The 17,948-nt window shown below is 43.5% G+C and overlaps 1 protein-coding gene across 4 annotated transcripts in view; it reads right to left on the bottom strand.

The window, feature by feature from the left end:
• Positions 1-7,129: 7,129 nt before the first annotated feature.
• The window catches only part of si:ch211-51c14.1 (protein kinase C and casein kinase substrate in neurons protein 3), a 57,115-nt gene continuing 46,296 nt past the window's right edge, over positions 7,130-17,948 (bottom strand). For 3 of the 4 annotated variants that reach the window (XM_041178065.1, XM_041178068.1, XM_041178066.1), the window contains 4 exons: positions 15,461-15,581; positions 13,349-13,434; positions 11,341-11,453; positions 7,130-8,085 (listed from right to left, as the gene is read on the bottom strand). In XM_041178065.1, coding sequence (XP_041033999.1) covers positions 7,973-8,085; positions 11,341-11,453; positions 13,349-13,434; positions 15,461-15,581 — 433 coding nt within the window. In that variant the 3' untranslated portion in view covers positions 7,130-7,972. The remainder of the gene's footprint in view (positions 8,086-11,340; positions 11,454-13,348; positions 13,435-15,460; positions 15,582-17,948) is intronic. The other variant, XM_041178067.1, reaches the window with a different exon arrangement.

Below are 17,948 nucleotides of genomic sequence, written 5' to 3' on the forward strand. Positions count from 1 at the left end.
AAGTTGTTGTCCCCATCCGGTCTGGTGGAAAAACCTTGCTGCAACTGGGATTCAAAGTTGCAAGACAGCAAGGAGTAAGCTGGTAAAGGACAATTGGATGCAGGGGTATAAGTGGGTGGAGTGTGTTGAATGGGTGGAGCTTTGTTTGCAGACTCAGCTGGTTCCTTTGCCTACATCCATTTAAGTTGAACTTTTGGTAGTTGCCTTTGTTTTCAGTACCTTTTGTATGATTAAATATGGCTTTGATTTCCCCTCTTCGCTCCACAGTGCTCCATAAAATTCCACAGGCAGATCACGACAAATGAAGAGGCGCTTGAAATTGCAAGAACAAAAAAGAGTTCTCTCTTTAAAAAGTGACATCCAGAAGAGAGAATATCAGTATTTCAGCCATTTGATCAGATCTGAAAAGATACAGAGACCTCTCCTAGGGGGCAAAGTGGAGGGCAGCAGAAAGAGGGGTCGACTTAGGGGTAGTTGGATAATGGACGTCACTGAGTGATTGCAGATAAGTTACAGAGCGATTGCAGATGAGCCACAGTGGATGTGTTAGGATGGCGCAAGGTAGACAAGCGTGACATACCATGACAGTAGAACTCCTGGAGTAGCTACAAGCAGCAGGAGCTGCGCAATGCCTCCCATTTTTACTCCACCCCCACACACACAGTTGAAATTCTGGAACTCCCTCCCTAAAAGCACTGTGAGCCTACCTACACTACATGGACTGCAGCGGTTCAAGTGCAAACCACTGCCTTAAGGGCAGTTGGGGGTGGGCAATAAATGCTAGCCAAGCCAGCACCGCTCACATCCCGTGAATGAATTTTTAAAAAAAAAAACACTCTCTCGCTCCTTAGTCAGCAGGTTGTGGGTTCACCTCCCACTCAAGACTTGAACACAAAATCTAGGCTAGCACTGCTGTACAGTTCTGAGTGAGTGCTGCACTATTGGAGATACCGCCTTTCAGGTCAGATGTTAAACTGATACCCTGTCAGGTGGCCATAAAAGATGCTGTGGCATTATTTAAAAGAAGCACAGGGGAGTTCTCCGATATTTACTAAAACAGATGATCTGGTCTTTTATTTCAAAGCTGTTTGTGGGCGCTTACTGCATTATTTGGCTACTACCTTTCCTACATGACAACAGTAACTACATTTCAAAGTACTTAATTGACTAAATTGCTTCAGGATGTCCTGAGGCCATGAAAAGGTGCTATATAAATGCAAGTTTGTTTGTTCTTTATCCCATGACAGTGAAGGTGTTTACAGTTGGAAGTTCCTGGATTCTGAGTTTCTCTGTTCATTTGGAAGACTGCACTCAATTACTTCTACTGCCATTTTCTCCCAGCAAGTCACCCCGTTGGCTGTTGTATCATCTGGGAGGAAGCATCCCTCTCAACAGATCCTACTTTACCCAGGATATCCTGGCATTAAATGGTGCTACTCAGAAAAGCGCAGATCTCAAACTAGCAAAGTTCAGTTGGTTTTCCACTTCTGTTGGCAAGTTCCTAAGCATCAGCCCTAATTCCACCTTTTTCTTTACCAGTCACTGAATTACTTCATATAGTCTCCCATGGGTATTGATTCCCTGTTGGCCTACAGTGCCAGCAGGTGTGTACACCCTCCAGTACCTCAGTCAAGTGCCAGCCATTTCTGGATCAGTATTGGCAGGCCATTTGGCCTTTGTGACCTGGGGCACTAAGACCTGTTATTTGCTTCTCTCCTGTGGCACTGGCTTGGATTAGCCAACTCGACACAAACTGTCCACCAAACCCAGCAGCCTTCTGTTCTTCACACCTCGTTATTCACTGTCTGAACCAATTCAGCCATCAGAGGAGCCTGAAATCCACCATTTCAGCGCAAGTGCTCACCCTATGAATTAATACAAAGAAAAAGGAAGCTAAATGAGTTACGTTGAGTTCAGTGTAGAAACAGGCATCCAGTCCAGACGATGCTGCTGTTTATGCTCCTCCTCCACCACCTTACTTCACCCCCTTCTGTCAGCATATCCTTCTGTTCCTCTCTTCCACCCCCCCCCCCCCCCAATTACTTATCTAACTTCCCCTTAAATGTTTCAGCACCTTGCTTCCCGTCAGAATGGAAAACACAAAACAGCCTGTCTAACTTGAGTGGATGTTCTTTAAAATTGCAGATGTGTCAGTGTGTGTGAGGCCTAGCAGTTTGCATTTTTAACTTGGAGCTGGGTTTTTTTGGATGGATAATGACTTGCCTTAAGAGTTGTGTTTGAAGAGGAGAAGAGAGAGAATATCCCTCTCTGTTCAATTGGCCATCCCAAGGCACAAACCTTAAATGGATCGCACCACAATGTATATCGGTAATCATTCATGATGCTCTAAAATTGAATTGGTGTTCTAATTGATCTAATTATTGCATTGATTATGAGAATAAGGCAAAACCAGTTTGTTGCAATTGTTACGAGTTCCACATTTTAACACTGACAGAAGAATGGTACCCAGTGGTGTACTGCCATACATAATGTTGAGAGGAGGAGTGAGTTGATCCCAATCCCTATCCACCTCTCTCCCTCCCCTTCTACCTATTCTTAACTGACCTTTTTCATGATTTCAGTGAGATGGATTTTTATTAAATGCAACTTCAGTTTTGTCAATTTATATCTCAACAGTGGCGTAGAGGTTTTATATCCTTTCAAATGTTGTATAGAAAAACTGGAACTGTGCAATGTGTATCGCGGAATGAACGGAGGAATAATGTGTTTAATGGATGTTGTATAGTTTCTTTTCACATTATAAATAAATTTATTCTCAACAGTTGCTTGTTTTCTTCCAAGTTTGTGACTTTCATCTCACCACTGCTTCATAATATAGGTCATAATATCACTGGCCCTCTATCCAGCTTTTCTTGTCCCACCACCACCCCCACCCCTTAAACCAGCTTATATTTCACCCCTTTTCTATCTTTCCTTAGTTCTGTTGAAGAGTCATGCGGACTCAACATTAACTGTGCTGCTCTCCACAGATGCTGCTGAGTTTTTCCAGGTATTTTTGTTTTCGTTTTGGATTTCCAGCATCCGCAGTTTTTTGCTTTTATCTTCATAATATAGGCCCTAGGGTAGAAACAAGAGTAAGGAAGGAGCTAGGGGATGTGGTCGAAGGGGTAGGTTTTATGGAGGCTTTTGGACGCTGTAGTAAAAGGAATTTAGAAGGTGTCCCAGAACGCAGGGCTGTGATAGCTGAGAGTCTTACCCCTGACGGTGGGATGGAGGGAGTTGGAAGAGCAGAGGGTGTGAGCTGCGGGTGTGTGGGGCCAGAGATAGTTGCAGATAGGATGGGGTCAAACTGCAAAGAGAATGTGTAATTCTGAATGACGGCGTGTCAAGTGCAGAGAGCCAATGGAAACAGACAAGGTCTGGCGCATCCAGATTCTCCGCTGCCTCCAGACTTCTCCTTGGGGCACTTCCAAAAACATTCAGTGGCACCTTACTCTTACAGATTGCCGAATAGCAATGCAATCGGAATCACAAGCAGAAAATGTTGGGGAAAAAACTCAGCTGGTCTAACAGCATCTGTGGAGAGAAAGGTCGAATTAAAGTTTGGAGTCCATATGACTCTTCAGAGTTCTTAAGAGTCACATGGACTCAAAACGTTAACTCTGCCTTTCTCTCCACAGATGCTGTTAGACCTCCTGAGTTTTTTCCAACGTTTCCTGTTTCAGATTTCCAGCATCTGCAATATTTTGCTTTTATCTTAATGCAAGCTGAGTTCCGGATGACCTTATGTTTATCTCCCGCTTTTCTTCCTCTCCCTTCACCCATAACATTGAAGTCAGTTGTAGTGCCCTAAAAAAAATGGCCTTTAGATATTAGCAAAGGAATTAGATCTCTACCACCACCTCCCCCCAGCCCTGTGAGGATAGAGGAAAGCAAATCAGCAGCCGAAGACTTCTCATTTTTTTTTTAAATCAAGGTGCTTTATTGCCAGAACTTTTACAGTAAAGCCCCACCATTCGCAACTTTCCTCTTTTGCGAATTCGCCTATCCGCGCAGAAGTCTTCGCCCATCAGTGCACCCATTGCGAACCCAAATGTTCACTTATCCATGGTTTTAAAAAAAAATAGAAGCCATCTTTAGAAAATGCCGGAAGGAAGAAAAGCCGCCTAAATTAAAGTTTTTTTTGAAAAAAGGAAGGCATCCATAATATATTGCCTGCGATAGAAAGTGCGCACTGTGCAGGTGTTTGCTGTTGTCTGAGTGTAGCTGTTCCTTTTTTTTTGGGCTGGTCACCTCCTCTCATGTAAAATACTGTAAGTGTGACAAATTTTACTCTTTTTTTGGTCCTCTTGTTAAAAAAAAAATTCTCTAGTAAGTTTTTCTTAATTTTTATTATAAACAGCTTTTCTTGCCTTCGGCCCTTCTGCACGTGCAGAATTTTAGGCTGGCCGGGACCATCTAATTGACTCCCATTGTGAAGTACGTTCGTCATTTGCGAGGTTTCGCAGGAACATCATCCCCGCAAACAGCGGGACTTTACTGTATTCAACAGCATTCGCAGTGCTGATAAAGAGAGAATTGGAAATGTAACTTCCTATTTGTAACCATACTTCATAATAATTGAAATATCCTTCGGATGTTTATGTTGTACAAGGGAGGGGACAAAACAGAGAGCTGTAACAATAGTATGGTCTTGCTTAGCCAGTCTGATAGCTATGAAGCTGAGCTGGGACAGGAGAATAAACCTTTTATAACTGGTTTGTAACTGGCCTTAGATGAATAATTATAGATACAGTATAAACTTGTCCCTGGAATTCCTGGGCAGTTTGGCTATTTTTTTTGAGGGGTGCAAAACGCTCTTTTGAGGTTTGTTCAGATCTCATGCGTATAAAGCTCCCTTTAGCAGATTGGCCAAGTGGCACTGCACTAGCTCTCTGGAAGGAATCATTTTGTCGAGATCTGTCCCTCAATTTAAAGTGATTTGCAAACGTGAGGTGAGAAAAAAAACTTTTCCTCTCAGCGAGTGGTTCGGGTCTGGAATGCACTTCCTGGAAGTGTGGTGGAGGCAGGTTCAATCGAGGCATTCAAGAGGGCATTAGATGATTATTTGAATAGAAACAATGTGCAGGGGTATGGGGAAAAGGCAGGGTAATGGCACTAGGTCATAATGTTCATTTGGAGAGCTGGTGCAGACACGATGGGCTGAATGGCCTTCAGTGCTGTTAAAATTCTGTGATTCTGTGAATTGTCTCCTTCCCTGACTCTAGTTTGGGCGCACAGTTGCATAGACAACAGCGGCTCTCTGGTATCTCATCTAACTGGGCTGCCTTCAATGTCCATGTCTCAACAGTGAGCATTGGCACACTGTTCACCGTGGAGTGCAGTTAATTGATCCTGGTCCCACCCCAGTATCTATATGCTTTCAAGGAGAAGGTACTGGAAGGTGACCAGTTTTTTTTTCTATCCCCAACTCAGTATGTCTTCAATCTAAGTGTAGCTCCTCTTAATGGCTGCATCTCACCTGGGGGAGTTGAGCCTGGAAGCTTTCTGGTGGGGTGAGTGGCCCTTTTTGTTTAAGGAAAGAGAGTCAAATAGTGGACATCTGAAATAAAATCTGGGAATGGCTGGAAAAACCACTAGCTATTGAAAAGAGATGAGCTGAGTTAACATTTGAGTGTCAGAATTGATGATTTTTGATTTTCTTTCAGAAGTTGACTGGGTTGTGCATTCCCTGCATCTTTGGTGAGATTGAGTTTAGATACATTCCATGAAAGAATAAAGATTTTTTAAAAAAAGGATGCCCAGGCAACTGTGAAGCAAGAGGAGGCAGACCTTGGACTTAAAAGCACTTAAACACTTGGACTTAAGCACTTAAAACAGTGCTTAGAGCTGATCTTTAGTTGCCTGAATTTCCCGATTTGCCACATTAATTCTACTTTCTCCAGAGGGCATTTGAGGCATCTCAGGGATATAATCTTGCTTGCTTGTACATGTGTGGAAGTCTGACTTCAAGTGCAATGGGCTGTAGTAAGTCTTGTGGATACTATATAGAGCACTGCCTTTTGTAATGACTGGTGTTGGTATTGACAGATTTTTCTGCTTTATTTTAATGGCCTGTAAACCATAAATAACAGTGTGCATTCTCGCAGTATATCATCTGATTAAGGTAATGAACAACCCAGTGATTCAGGATAGGAAAAGCTCCAGATGCTATCCGCGATATGTTGAATCACCTGATTTTAGTTGGAGCGGTGGATACAGCTCTATAAAATGGCCTTGGGCTGTTGAGGGAGGGCAAATTGCTGAGGCTTTCTGATCTCTTTTCAATGAGATGTGGGATATACAGGGTAGCGTTAGTGAGGGATGTGGGAATGTATCAGTGTGTTACAGTGAGGGGGATATGTGGTTTTTTTTATTCGTTCATGGATGTGGGCATCACTAGCTAGGCCAGGCCAGCATTTATTGTCCATCCCTAGTTGCCCCTGAGAAGGCGGTGGTGAGCTGCCCTCTTGAACCGCTGCAGTCCGTGTGGCGTAGGTTCATTCACAGTGCTGTTAGGAAGGGAGTTCCAGGATTTTGACCCAATGACAGTGAAGGAATGGCGATACATTTCCAAATCAGGATGGTGAGTGACTTGGAGGGGAACTTCCAGGTGGTGGTGTTCCCATGTGTCTGCTGCCCTTGTCCTTCTAGATGGCAATGGTCGTGGGTTTGGAAGATGCTGACTAAGGAGCTTTGGTGAGTTTCTGCAGTGCACTTTGTAGATGGTGTACACTGCTGCTCCTGTGCGTTGGTGGTGGAGGGAGTGAATGTTTGTGGATGTGGTGCCAATCAAGCAGGCTGCTTTGTCCTGGGTGGTGTCAAGCTTCTTGAGTGTTGTAGGAGCTGCACTCATCCAGGCAAGTGGGGAGTATTCCATCACACTCTTGACTTGTGTCTGGTAGATGGTGGACAAGCTTGTGGTGGAGTCAGGAGTGAGTTAGTTGCCACAGGATTCCTAGCCTCTGACCCACTCTTGCAGCCACAGTATTTATATCGGGGAGTTTTACAGTGAGGGGCATAGGGTATATCGGGGAGTGTTACAGTGCAGAATTTGGGTTTATTAATGTTACAGCGATACATATGGATATATTGGGGAGCATTTAAAAAATTGTAGGGTATACCAGAGAGTGTTACAGCATTATATTTATTATACCAAGTGTTTACAAATTTTTGCAAGCAATTTATTTGTGCTTCTGCCCATCCCACTACATGAATTTTCCCTGCTTTCACCTATTTATTTATATACAAAGTGTGCTCTTTCTTTGAAAATTGCATACAGTATTCAAAATAGCTTAAAATTCACCTTAAATGTAACTGGTCTTTTGAGAGTTGAGGGAGTTCCAACATCAGGGAGCTTTTATATTTTGTATCAAGTCAGTCACAAGAATTCTCCTATCCATTTTTGTCTCTTGTTAAAACAATGACTGGTGATAATTTTGCTGGGAAGCTGGCTATGAGTTATTGCTGATATCCTGTCAATGGAATTGAATTGACATCAGTCAGGGATACATTTGTTTAACCCAGGTTTGTCATTCCCATTGAAATTGTTAATACAGGTCCCATTTCCTTGCACTGCCAAACTCAAACTCGGTTAAATCACTAACCTGTATTAATGGCCTGTGCCTTTACTGATGATCCAGTTCCTTTGCAAGATTAAACTCGTTAACTCTCCCTGCCTCTCAGTGAGCAATCTACCTGTGTGTCTTGGGCTCAGTAACTTCCCCTGTCCAACACTTGAACACCTAGCTCCCTTGAATTTAGCAGACACTGTCCTCCCAGCTAAAAATGCTGTTGACGTTTGCAGGCTGAATTTTAAAAAAAAAGTTAGTCATAGTAATGGAAAACAAATTTTAAACTTTTTTTTAAGCAGTGGCGATGGAGAGACGAGGTCTTTAATATAGGTCCTGGTGGTGATGCCTTCATCTTAAATATCCACTTTCTTTTTTAATTAAGCAGTTTAATCTGCTTTCTACTGTATAACTTCTACATAGTTTGCTGGGTATAGTCCAATCCGGCCTCCATCAAGGTAACCTTTGCACCATCCTTGCTCATCCTCGTCCTCCACTTTAGTCAGCTCCTGACCTGAAAATTAAACAAAAAAGCATCCAGTCAAAGTGGTATAAAGGACTAGAAAGGCAATCCATAGCAAAGTTTGAAATGTACCATGTTATTCTTTATAGGATGAACCAGCACAGGAAGATGGTTGGCCCATTGTGCCAGTGCTAACTCTTTGAAAATGTTATCCGATTGAGTTCCACTCTTTCCACATGGTGAGGCAAATCTTTCCTTTGCAAATATACATCCAATTCCCATTCAAAATGCATTCTAGATCATAACAGCTCACTGTGTTAAAAGTTCTCATCTTCCCTCTGATTCTTTTGCCAATTACTTTAGATCTGTGTCCTCTGGCTACTGATCCAGTAGAAACTGTTTCTCCTTATTTGCCCTATCAAAAGCCCTCATAAATTTCAAGACCTTTAACTCTCCCTGCCTCTCAGTGAGTAATCTACCTGCGTGTCAAGGACTCTCTAAACCCTGTCTCTTCTAAGCAGAACAATCACAGCTTCTCTAGTGTCCCTGCATAGCTGAAGCCCTTTAACCCTGGAATCATTCTGTTAAATCTCTGCCCCCTCTCCTCTCTTGAAGAGTGGTGCCCCAGATTGGACACACTACCCTAGTTGAGGCCAACCAATGTTTTTAAGAACATGGCGAGATTTGTTGTCGAAATAATTTAGCACTGTTCCGACAATCGAGTGGATAAATGTGCCGCTAAACAGCACGGACATGAAGGACCCAGGTTCAGTTCCTGATCTGCACTGTGTCTGCTGATGGTCTCAGCTGGGAGAACTGGGGTTGGGTGGCTCCCATTGACCTCAGCGCACTTGGCGAAATGGAAGGATGGAATCAAGCCAGAGTTCCAATCCACATCACTATCCACTGACCACCCCCCCGCATCGCAGGAAAGTGCACACGTGTGGGGACTACAGGAACCCTGGCTCGGTGTGATGTGCACCACTGCCGAATAGCCCACCACCATTTCTGAAGCTCACACATAAGGTAGGGGGTGTGTTAGGAGATGGGTATCACCATCTGTACCCCAACAAGTCTGAGGGAGAAAAAGTTTGGGGGGTGCAGGTGGGGGACAGGGAATATAATTTGATAAAAATTTGGAGATTGATCTATCTGGTAATCTAAATGGGATTGGTGCAGACTGACATCAACCACTAGATGTCAGTCTTGGTTGGTAAATATACCCAAGTACTTTTGTAAAGAGCTGAGTCCTGTTCAAGGGTTGCTATAAAATAATTGTTTTTTCTTAAATGTACTCCTATTTTATTGTTTTTGTCTCTTCCTCCCATTCTGTCTTCACGACCACCGTCAAACTCCAGCTCTGGCAAAAGCTGACAGGCAACTGGAGAGGCAACGAACTGAGAGAATCCCCCCTCGCGCCGCCCCACCCCCCCCCCCATCCACCCCATCTCCCCCAATTTCTTGTCCATATTGTGAGCCCCATTTACTGTCAATTGAAGGGGTTCACTGAATATGCATCACTGAATACACAGTCAATAAGGCTGGAGTTGAGCTACCTGTGGCTCCTACCTTGAATGTCACCTGTCTCCTTGTATTAAGCTATTTTGTTTTTGGGTGCTCATCAAAGTGAGAATTATTAGTGCTTGGGAATGGGCTGCACTCCCTCCTCAGTCTCCCTGGGCTAGCATTAAGTGCTCCTAGCCGAGGTGTAGCATAGGTGCAGAGTAAAGCTTGCTTACTTTTCCCTAGCAACCTGCTTCAGTCCCAACTTAAGTGTGCCCCTTAGTGTGACACTTTTGCCCAGATACATTTAGCAGTTTTTAGTGGCCCATGCCCACAATATTAATGCAGAAGACTTCCTACAGTGCTCGTCAGAAAAAGCATCCCACCAACAACAATATGCATTTATATGACGCCTTCAGTAACAAGAGTCTCATGCTGCCTTGCATCAGAGAACAAGGACACTAAACAGTAGAAGACTTCGGAGAGGTGACTGAAAGTACAGTCAAAAGAAAATAAGATCCTAACAAAAGCTTTCAAAAGTGGGAATGAATCAGGAAGGCAGAGAGAATTTAAGGTGTCAGCTCCAGGGGAGTAGGATTGGGTTGACTGAAGATTCTGCCAATGATGTTGAGTGATGAGGCTAAGACTCGGAGAAGCAAAGAACAGACTGGGATTTGGGGCTGACGGAGGTTGTAGAGATTAACGAGTAAGACTCTCTAAAGGGAAATTAATTTGAATTTGGTGTGCTGAGGGGATCAGCGGAGGTTGGTCAGGGCAGGGGTTGGTGGGTGAACAGAACTTAACACAGGACGTGAGATGGGCTTTCTGTAGGAGTCGGAGACTCATTAGGGGAAAGCCTCGGAGAAAAGCTTTGGAGGAATTGAGTCCTGAAGCAACAAAAAATCTCTAGAAAGGAGGTAGAGATCAAACTGGGAAGGAAAGGGATTAAAAACGGAACTGAGAGAACTACAGTCAAAGAGAGAGAGTTTTGAAAGACTTTGACAGTGGATATAGAATATTGGTTGGACCACATTTGGGAGTACTGTCAATAATTCTGGGTGGTCTTGTTATAGAAAGGGTAGAGAGGCACTGGAAAAGGTGCAAATGATTTACTAGGATGATACCAGAATTGAGAGGTAATTACTATCAGGAAAGATTGAATAGACTTGGGGCTTTTCCCTTTAGAAAAGAGAAGACAGAAAGAGGGTGGCCTGTTAGAAGTCTTTAAGGATTATGAAAGGGTTCAAAAGGATCGATGCAGAGAAGATGTTTCCCCTTGCGGAGGAGACCAGAACTAGGGTGTCATAAGTATAAGGCAGTCACTAATAAATGCAGTGGGGCACTCAGGAGCAACTCCTTAACCCAGAGAATGTTTAGAACGTGTAATTCGCTACCTCATCGAGTAGTAGAGACAAATAGCTTAGAAGCATTTAAGGGGAAGCTGGATAAACACATGGGGGAGAAGGGAATAGAAGGATATGGTGATGAGGTTAGATGCAGAAGGACAGGAGGAGGCTCATGTGGGCACTAGCATGGTGTAGTTGGGCTGAATAGTCTGTTGCTATGCTGTAAATACAATATAAGGAGGAAGCAAGACTGGGAGTTTAGAGAGGTGTATAGCAACTGAAAAATGTGCCCTGACAGTGAAGCAGAAAAATATGGGGAATGAAGACTAATTCAGCCATGGAGGGATGTGCAGTGTTCTGTCCTGCTCCTCCCTGTCCCACTTAAACTACTCTTGGGGACTCCTTGGAGAAACGTCAAGATGGGACAGTTTGCCAAAGTTTATGATGCAGTGCTTACCCGCTTTGAAACTGAGCTCGTCTGATTCCTGGCTGGTGTAATCGTACAGGGCTCGGATTCTGATGCCAGGGATGTTTGTGCCATCCTCACCAAGGGAATACCCTTTACTTAAACTGTGAAACCAAAAAACACAAGAGTGGAGTGGCTTGAAAAGAAAATTTCAGCTGCGAACCAGTGGCGACAAAGGAAGCTGAAATGGTTAAATAAATACTTCTCCTGCTCACAGTCCCCTCTTCTGGGTCACTGTTCAGATCTAAGGCACTAGAATTGGACATTCAGCATCAAGACGTCCTAACTTGGGTTTAAGTAGCGGTTTTTATTTGGGTTTGTTCATACCTCCCTTGCCTCTTTGGTTGAAGGTTCCTTGTGTGATCATAAGAAACAGGAGCAGGAGTAAGCTATTCAGCCCCTTGAGCCCTCTCTGCCATTCAGTACGATCGTGGCAGATTTGATTGTGCCCTTAACTCTTATTTTCCTGCCTCCCCACCCACCCCACCCCACCCCAACATAGACTTTGACTCTCCTGTCGATCAAGAATCTGTCTAACTCAGCCTTGAATCTATTCAATGACCCAGCCTCCACTGCTCTCTGGGGAGGAGAACTCCAAAGACTAACAACCCTCAAAGAAGAAATTCCTCTTCGTCTCCGTGTTAAATGGGAGACCCCTTCTTTTGAACCGTGCCCCCATGTTCTATATTCCCCACCAGGGGAAGACTATCAGCATCTTTTCTATTAAACCTCCTCAAAGCCTCATTTGTTTCAATAAGATCACCTCTCATTCTTCTCAATTCCAATGAGTATAGACCCAACCTGCTCAACCTTTCCTCATCAGATGAACCTCTCATCCCAGGAATCAGCCGAGTGAAACTGCCCTGAATTGCTTCCAATGCAAGTATATCCCTCCTGAAGTAGAAAACTGCATACAGTACTCTAGGTGCTTGTAGTGGCTCCAGTACCTCACCTTAATGATGACTCTTCATCAATGAGTGTCGATTGGAGGGTACCACAGCTGAGCCCAATGCTGAGTTCATCTGAGATCCAGTTGGGAGTCGCTAAATGGAATTTTGGAGTGGGAACTTTGGCTGAGTGTCCCAAGTATAATCTTGACTCTCTCGATACTGCTTTCACTCATTCACTGTTCTTTTTATCCAAAAAAAAATCCAGTGTCTGATCTTGAGCTTATGAATTTGAGTTTACTTACACTTTTTTTTTGGAATAGCTGATTTTCAAAGTGCTCGGAGATAATATCTCCATTTTTTGGAGACCAGGAATGATTCAGATTTTATCTCCTGATCAGATCTGAGCTGAGCTAGCCGCTTTTAGCTGGCAGCAGTGCATACTGACTTGTGTTTGGTGCCTTTCACAACCTAAAGACATCCCAAAATGTTTTACAGGCAATGAAGCAATTTTTGGAGTGTAGTCACTGTTGCGATGTTGGAAGCGTAGCACCAAATTGCACACAGCAAGATCCGACAGGGTCAGCTGACTGCACTACGAGACCTTACATCTCAAAATACCTTTGGAGAGGGTGATGTGAGGGATAATTATCAAGCACACACTGCGTCCACTGAGGGCTTAGCAAGTGGATAGCTGAACAACCTCAGAGTAGCTGTTGTCACTAAACAGCAGAGGGCCAGGGTGCTACGGATGGTCATTCTACTCTGGGGGCGAATTTAGCCATGGCTCATGTCCCTGATTATTATCCAGCAGCCCCACCTAGAACTGTGAGCACCAGGTCAGACTTGGCTGGGTACCCTGCAGTGGAAGAGCCTGCTTACATGTACTGACGCTCGCATATAAATACTGGTCATAAGTGTGGAGGTATCGCAGGGGCACCCAGCTTACATTGGGATGATCCATCAAGAGCCTTGGGAAGGGAAGGGAGAAGATTGGCAGAGAGAGGGGAAAAATACACCACGTTTGTACTCTGAGTGAAATTGATCATTGGAAGTCACCCCTTAGCATCAGGAAGTGACATCTCTAACACGTTACAACTCTAATGCTTCACCTTAAGCTCTGAAGAACAACCTTGTCTCCTTCCTTCTTCCCTTTTGCCTTCTTGTCTGTAATCTTTTCTCTCTCTGGGCTCCATTCCTGTGAGGTCAAAAGTCAGTGATAGATGCTGAAAATAAACTTGGACAAGCCTAGTCTTTATTGAATTAAAGTCAGCCATTAGTCACATTAATTATCATATTTTCCTTGACAATCTGGAACTGAGATAGGGAATTCAAAGTTAAAGCCTCTCCTAGTACTGAAATATATTAACGTAAACATCTTAACTAGAATAAGAATTATAGAGTTGTTACAGCACAGAAGGGGTGGTTCAAGAAGGCAGCTCACCATCACCTTCTCGAGGACACTTTGGGATGCGCATTAAATGCTGGCCTAACCGGCAATGCCCATATCCCATGAAGGAGTATTAGAAAAAAAACTTGGCCAATCCCTCTCCAAGAGTTACTTAGCTAGCCCCAACCCTAGACCTTTCCTGTAGCTCTGGAGATTAATACCCTCCAGTGCCCTTTTGAAACCATGATTGAATCTGCTTCTGCCACATTCTCAGGCAGTGCATTCCAAATCATAACCACTTGCTACTTAAAAAAAAAAACTTTTCCTCATTTGATTTTCTTTATTATGATGTGGGTGTTGGTGGCAAGGCCAGCATTTGTTACCTGTCCCTGATTGCCCTTGAACAGGGGGCAGTTGTAAGCCAACCACATTGCTATGGGTCTGGAATCACAAGTAGGCCAGGCCAGGTAAGGACAGCTGATTTCCTTCCCTAATGGACATTCATGAACCAGATGGGTTTTTACAACAATTGTCATGGTCACTGTTACTTGTTTTATATTCCAGATTTATTAATTGAATTCCAATTCCACTAACAGAAGGGGTGGGATTTGAGCCCATGTCCCCAAAGCATTAGCCTGGACCTGTAGGTTATCAGCCCAGTGATAATACCACAACGCCACCATCTCCCCACAGCCTCATGTTGGCAATGGCTCTTTTGCCAACCACTTTCTATCTGTGTCCTTTGGTTTTCGACCCTTCCATCGACGGGAACAGTTTCTCTTTATCTTCTCTGTCCCTTGTGACTGAAGATTTTATTTTACCTTATGAATCATGGGCTATGCCAATACTGACAAGGATAGAAAGCACTTGCATTTGTATAATGTCTTTCACATCCTCAACAAGTCCCAAAGCTTTCCAAACCATCTAATTACCTGAGAAGTGTGGGCACTGTTGTTTTGTGGGCAATGGTGGTAGCCAGCTTGCAGTCATATATGGAATGAACATTGGCCAGAAAACTGGGAAATTGCCCCCTTCTATGCCATACCAGGTCCAACTGAACAATTGAAATAGGGTCTCAGTTTCATGTTGCATCTGAAAAATGGCAAAGCTGGTAATTTGGCACTGCCTTACTAATGCAATAGAAGGTCAGCCAGCCTATGGGCTGGAGTGGGGCTTGAACCCACAGACTTTTGACTTGGAAGTGAGAGAGCCAGGTCGAGCTTAAGTCAAATTTGTGATGCTGGCCATGATCCCACTGCATTCTGAACACAACAGGTAAAATACCGCACATGACATGTTGGCTGAAAGATGCAAGCCTCAGGTATATTTTCAAACTGAAAGTGCAGCCACTTCTGTAATGTCGTAAACACGGAAGTCAGTTTTGCGTTGTGTACAAACAGCTCCCACAAACAGCAACGTGACAATGACCAGATGATCTGTTTTTGTGATGTTGGCTGAGGGACAAATATTGTCCGGGGCACTGGGGATAACCCCCCCTGCTTATCCTGGAAATAATATCATAGGATCTTTTACGTTCACCTGAGAGAGCAGGTTTAACATCTCATCTGAAAGACAGCACCTCTAACAGTACAGCATTCCCTTAGTACTGCACTGTCAGTCTAGATTGTTCTCTGCAGTGGTACTTGAATCCACAACCTTTTGATTTAGAGGAAAGGATGCTACTCACTTCAGTCATAGCTGAACACTTAATTACAAATAGAGGATTAAGATTCTGACTTGTGGGAGGTAAAACAACGAAAAAGATTGTATTGATTTGGAGATAAACTGACACCTGACGGGATTGTCCAAATGGACAGAAAGATTGTGCACTCACCTGAAAATGTGGCCAGCTGGTGGGCATCCCTGGACCATGTGTGTTGCGCCACCATTTCAAATCATTCTGCTCATTTACTGATAGCACGTTCTGGTGTAGGTCATTAAATATAGACCGGAAGCTGGAGAGAGAGAGTTGGGGGGAGGATTGTAAATTTATTAAGAAATTTAGATCCCTATCCTTCCCTTGAAATGAGAGGCAGTCTTCCTCTAGGAACGCCCATGTGCTAGCCAATGATGCACTTACTGCATATATAAGCAGCCTGGAAGTCTAGATGACTTGAGTGCCCCTCTTGTACCCCTGGTATGTTTCCAAGGTGAAACTTGCCCAACTTGGAATGGACCCGGAAGTTAACAATTACTGAAGCTCCACAAAGGGCAATGACCCAAATCAATCGGACCCCTTTTTAAGTAAATGACACCCTTGACCTTCAGCCAGCTAAACCACAAGGGTGTTACCAAATTATCTTGACTCTAAAACAGCCAGTTGTTTCCAACACATGTTTAGCCAAGTTCAGATCTCTTCTGCAGGTACCTTGTGGCCAACCTGTAGAGTGACTTCACAAAATGTAAGTACAGCATCTTTTATCTGATCAAGAAATTGCTGAACGGAAGAAGAAACGAGTTGGCCTGTTGAAACTTTAATGTTGAGCATTACTGCACCTTCATTTTAGAATTCTCATCCTTCTTTCCAAATCCCTCCCTATCTCTTTAACCTCCTCCAGTCCTTCGATCCTCCAAGATCTGTGTTTCTCCAGTTGCTAAGGAAGCTAATGGAATGCTATCCTTTATTACAAGAGGGGATGAACATACAAGTAAGGATGTTATGCTTCAGTTATACAGGGCATTGGTGAGTCCGCACCTCAAATACTGTGTGCAGTTTTATTCTCCTTATTTAAGGAAGGATGTAAATATATTGGAGGCGGTTCAGAGGAGGTTTACTAGGAGGCTTGATACCTGGAATGAGTGGGTTGTCTTATGAGGAAAAATTGGACAGACAGGGCTTTTTTCCACTGGAATTTAGGAGGGGGGATTTGATTGAACGGCCTTGACAAGGCGGACGTGGAAAGGATGTTTCCTCTTGTGGGACTAGGAGGCACTGTTTTAAAATTAAGGTTGCCCTTTTAGGGCAGAGATGGGGAGAAATTTTTTCTGTCAGAGGGTTGTGCGACTTTGGAATTCTCTGCCTTAGAAGGCAGTGGAGATGGGGTCATTGAATATTTTTAAGGCAGCGGTAGATAGATTCTTGTTAGGCAAGGGAATCAGAGACTATCGAGGTTAGATGGGAACGTGTAAATCAAAACAGAAGAAGATCAGCCATGATCTTATTGAATGGCAGGGCAGGCTTGAGGGACCGAATGGTCCACTCCTGTTCCTATTTCTTATGTTCTTATCTTAATTGCTCCAACATGGACTACCCTGCATTCAGCGGCCTCAGCCCTATGTTCTGGCATTCCCTTTCTAAACTTCTCCACCTCATTCTCCTTCCTGAAGACAATCCTTAACACCTACCTCTTTGACTAGGCTTTTGATCACCTGTACTATCAGCTCCATTTATGGCTTAGTGTCCTGTGAAGCACCTTGGAAGGTTTGGCTATGTGGAAAGCATGATACAAACACAAGTTGCTGTCCTCAACTAAAGTGTTCCTAAGTTGTATCTCTGGTGTAACTCTTTCGAGTACAAACACATTTCCATCTGTTGCTATTCAGATGAAGTTACATTATTTCATAGTTTGCCATTGTGAGATTTGAACTCTTGATCTTGGGGTTACAAGCGCAGTACCATAACCACTTCAACAAAAACAGAATTACCTGGAAAAACTCAGCAGGTCTGGCAGCATCGGCGGAGAAGAAAAGAGTTGACGTTTCGAGTCCTCATGACCCTTCGACAGAACCACTTGACTATTTAGGCCAAGCCTTGTATCTCTGGTGTACTGTATGACTTTCTAGCTCCATGCAAATTAGTATTGAGAAGGCATCACTGCCTGCTAGATTTTGCTGTTAGCCGATATCCACATTAATATGCTGTTAACCTATTGATAGTGATCAGGAACAGGGAATGTGCTTGTTTTTTTTGCCTTTCCTAACCCAAGATTTTTGGAATTATAGATAATTGTATTTATATAGTACTTTTGCCCTAAAGGCAAATTGCTCTACAACCAATTAAATACTTTTGAAGTCTACGCATTGTCTTATAACAAGTGTGGCAGTCAATTTTCACACAACCAGCAATTAAATAAATGACCATCCGTTTTTAGTAAAGTTGATTGAAGGATAAATACTGGCCAGGACACTGTTAATTATATTAAGATACACAGATGAAGGGCATTGTTTAATTAAGTGCTTAGAGCCCTTGTAAAGGGGGACTTGCCCCTTTAAGGGGCTGTTAATTTGTTTACATTAGTTAATTTGATTAACTGTTTTAAATCATGGATACTCAAAAAGAGACACCACCAATGGGCACCACAGGGAATGGAGTGCATCATCAG

This window comes from Carcharodon carcharias, chromosome 31 (assembly GCF_017639515.1).
Source record: "Carcharodon carcharias isolate sCarCar2 chromosome 31, sCarCar2.pri, whole genome shotgun sequence".
Classification (NCBI taxonomy): domain Eukaryota; kingdom Metazoa; phylum Chordata; class Chondrichthyes; order Lamniformes; family Lamnidae; genus Carcharodon; species Carcharodon carcharias.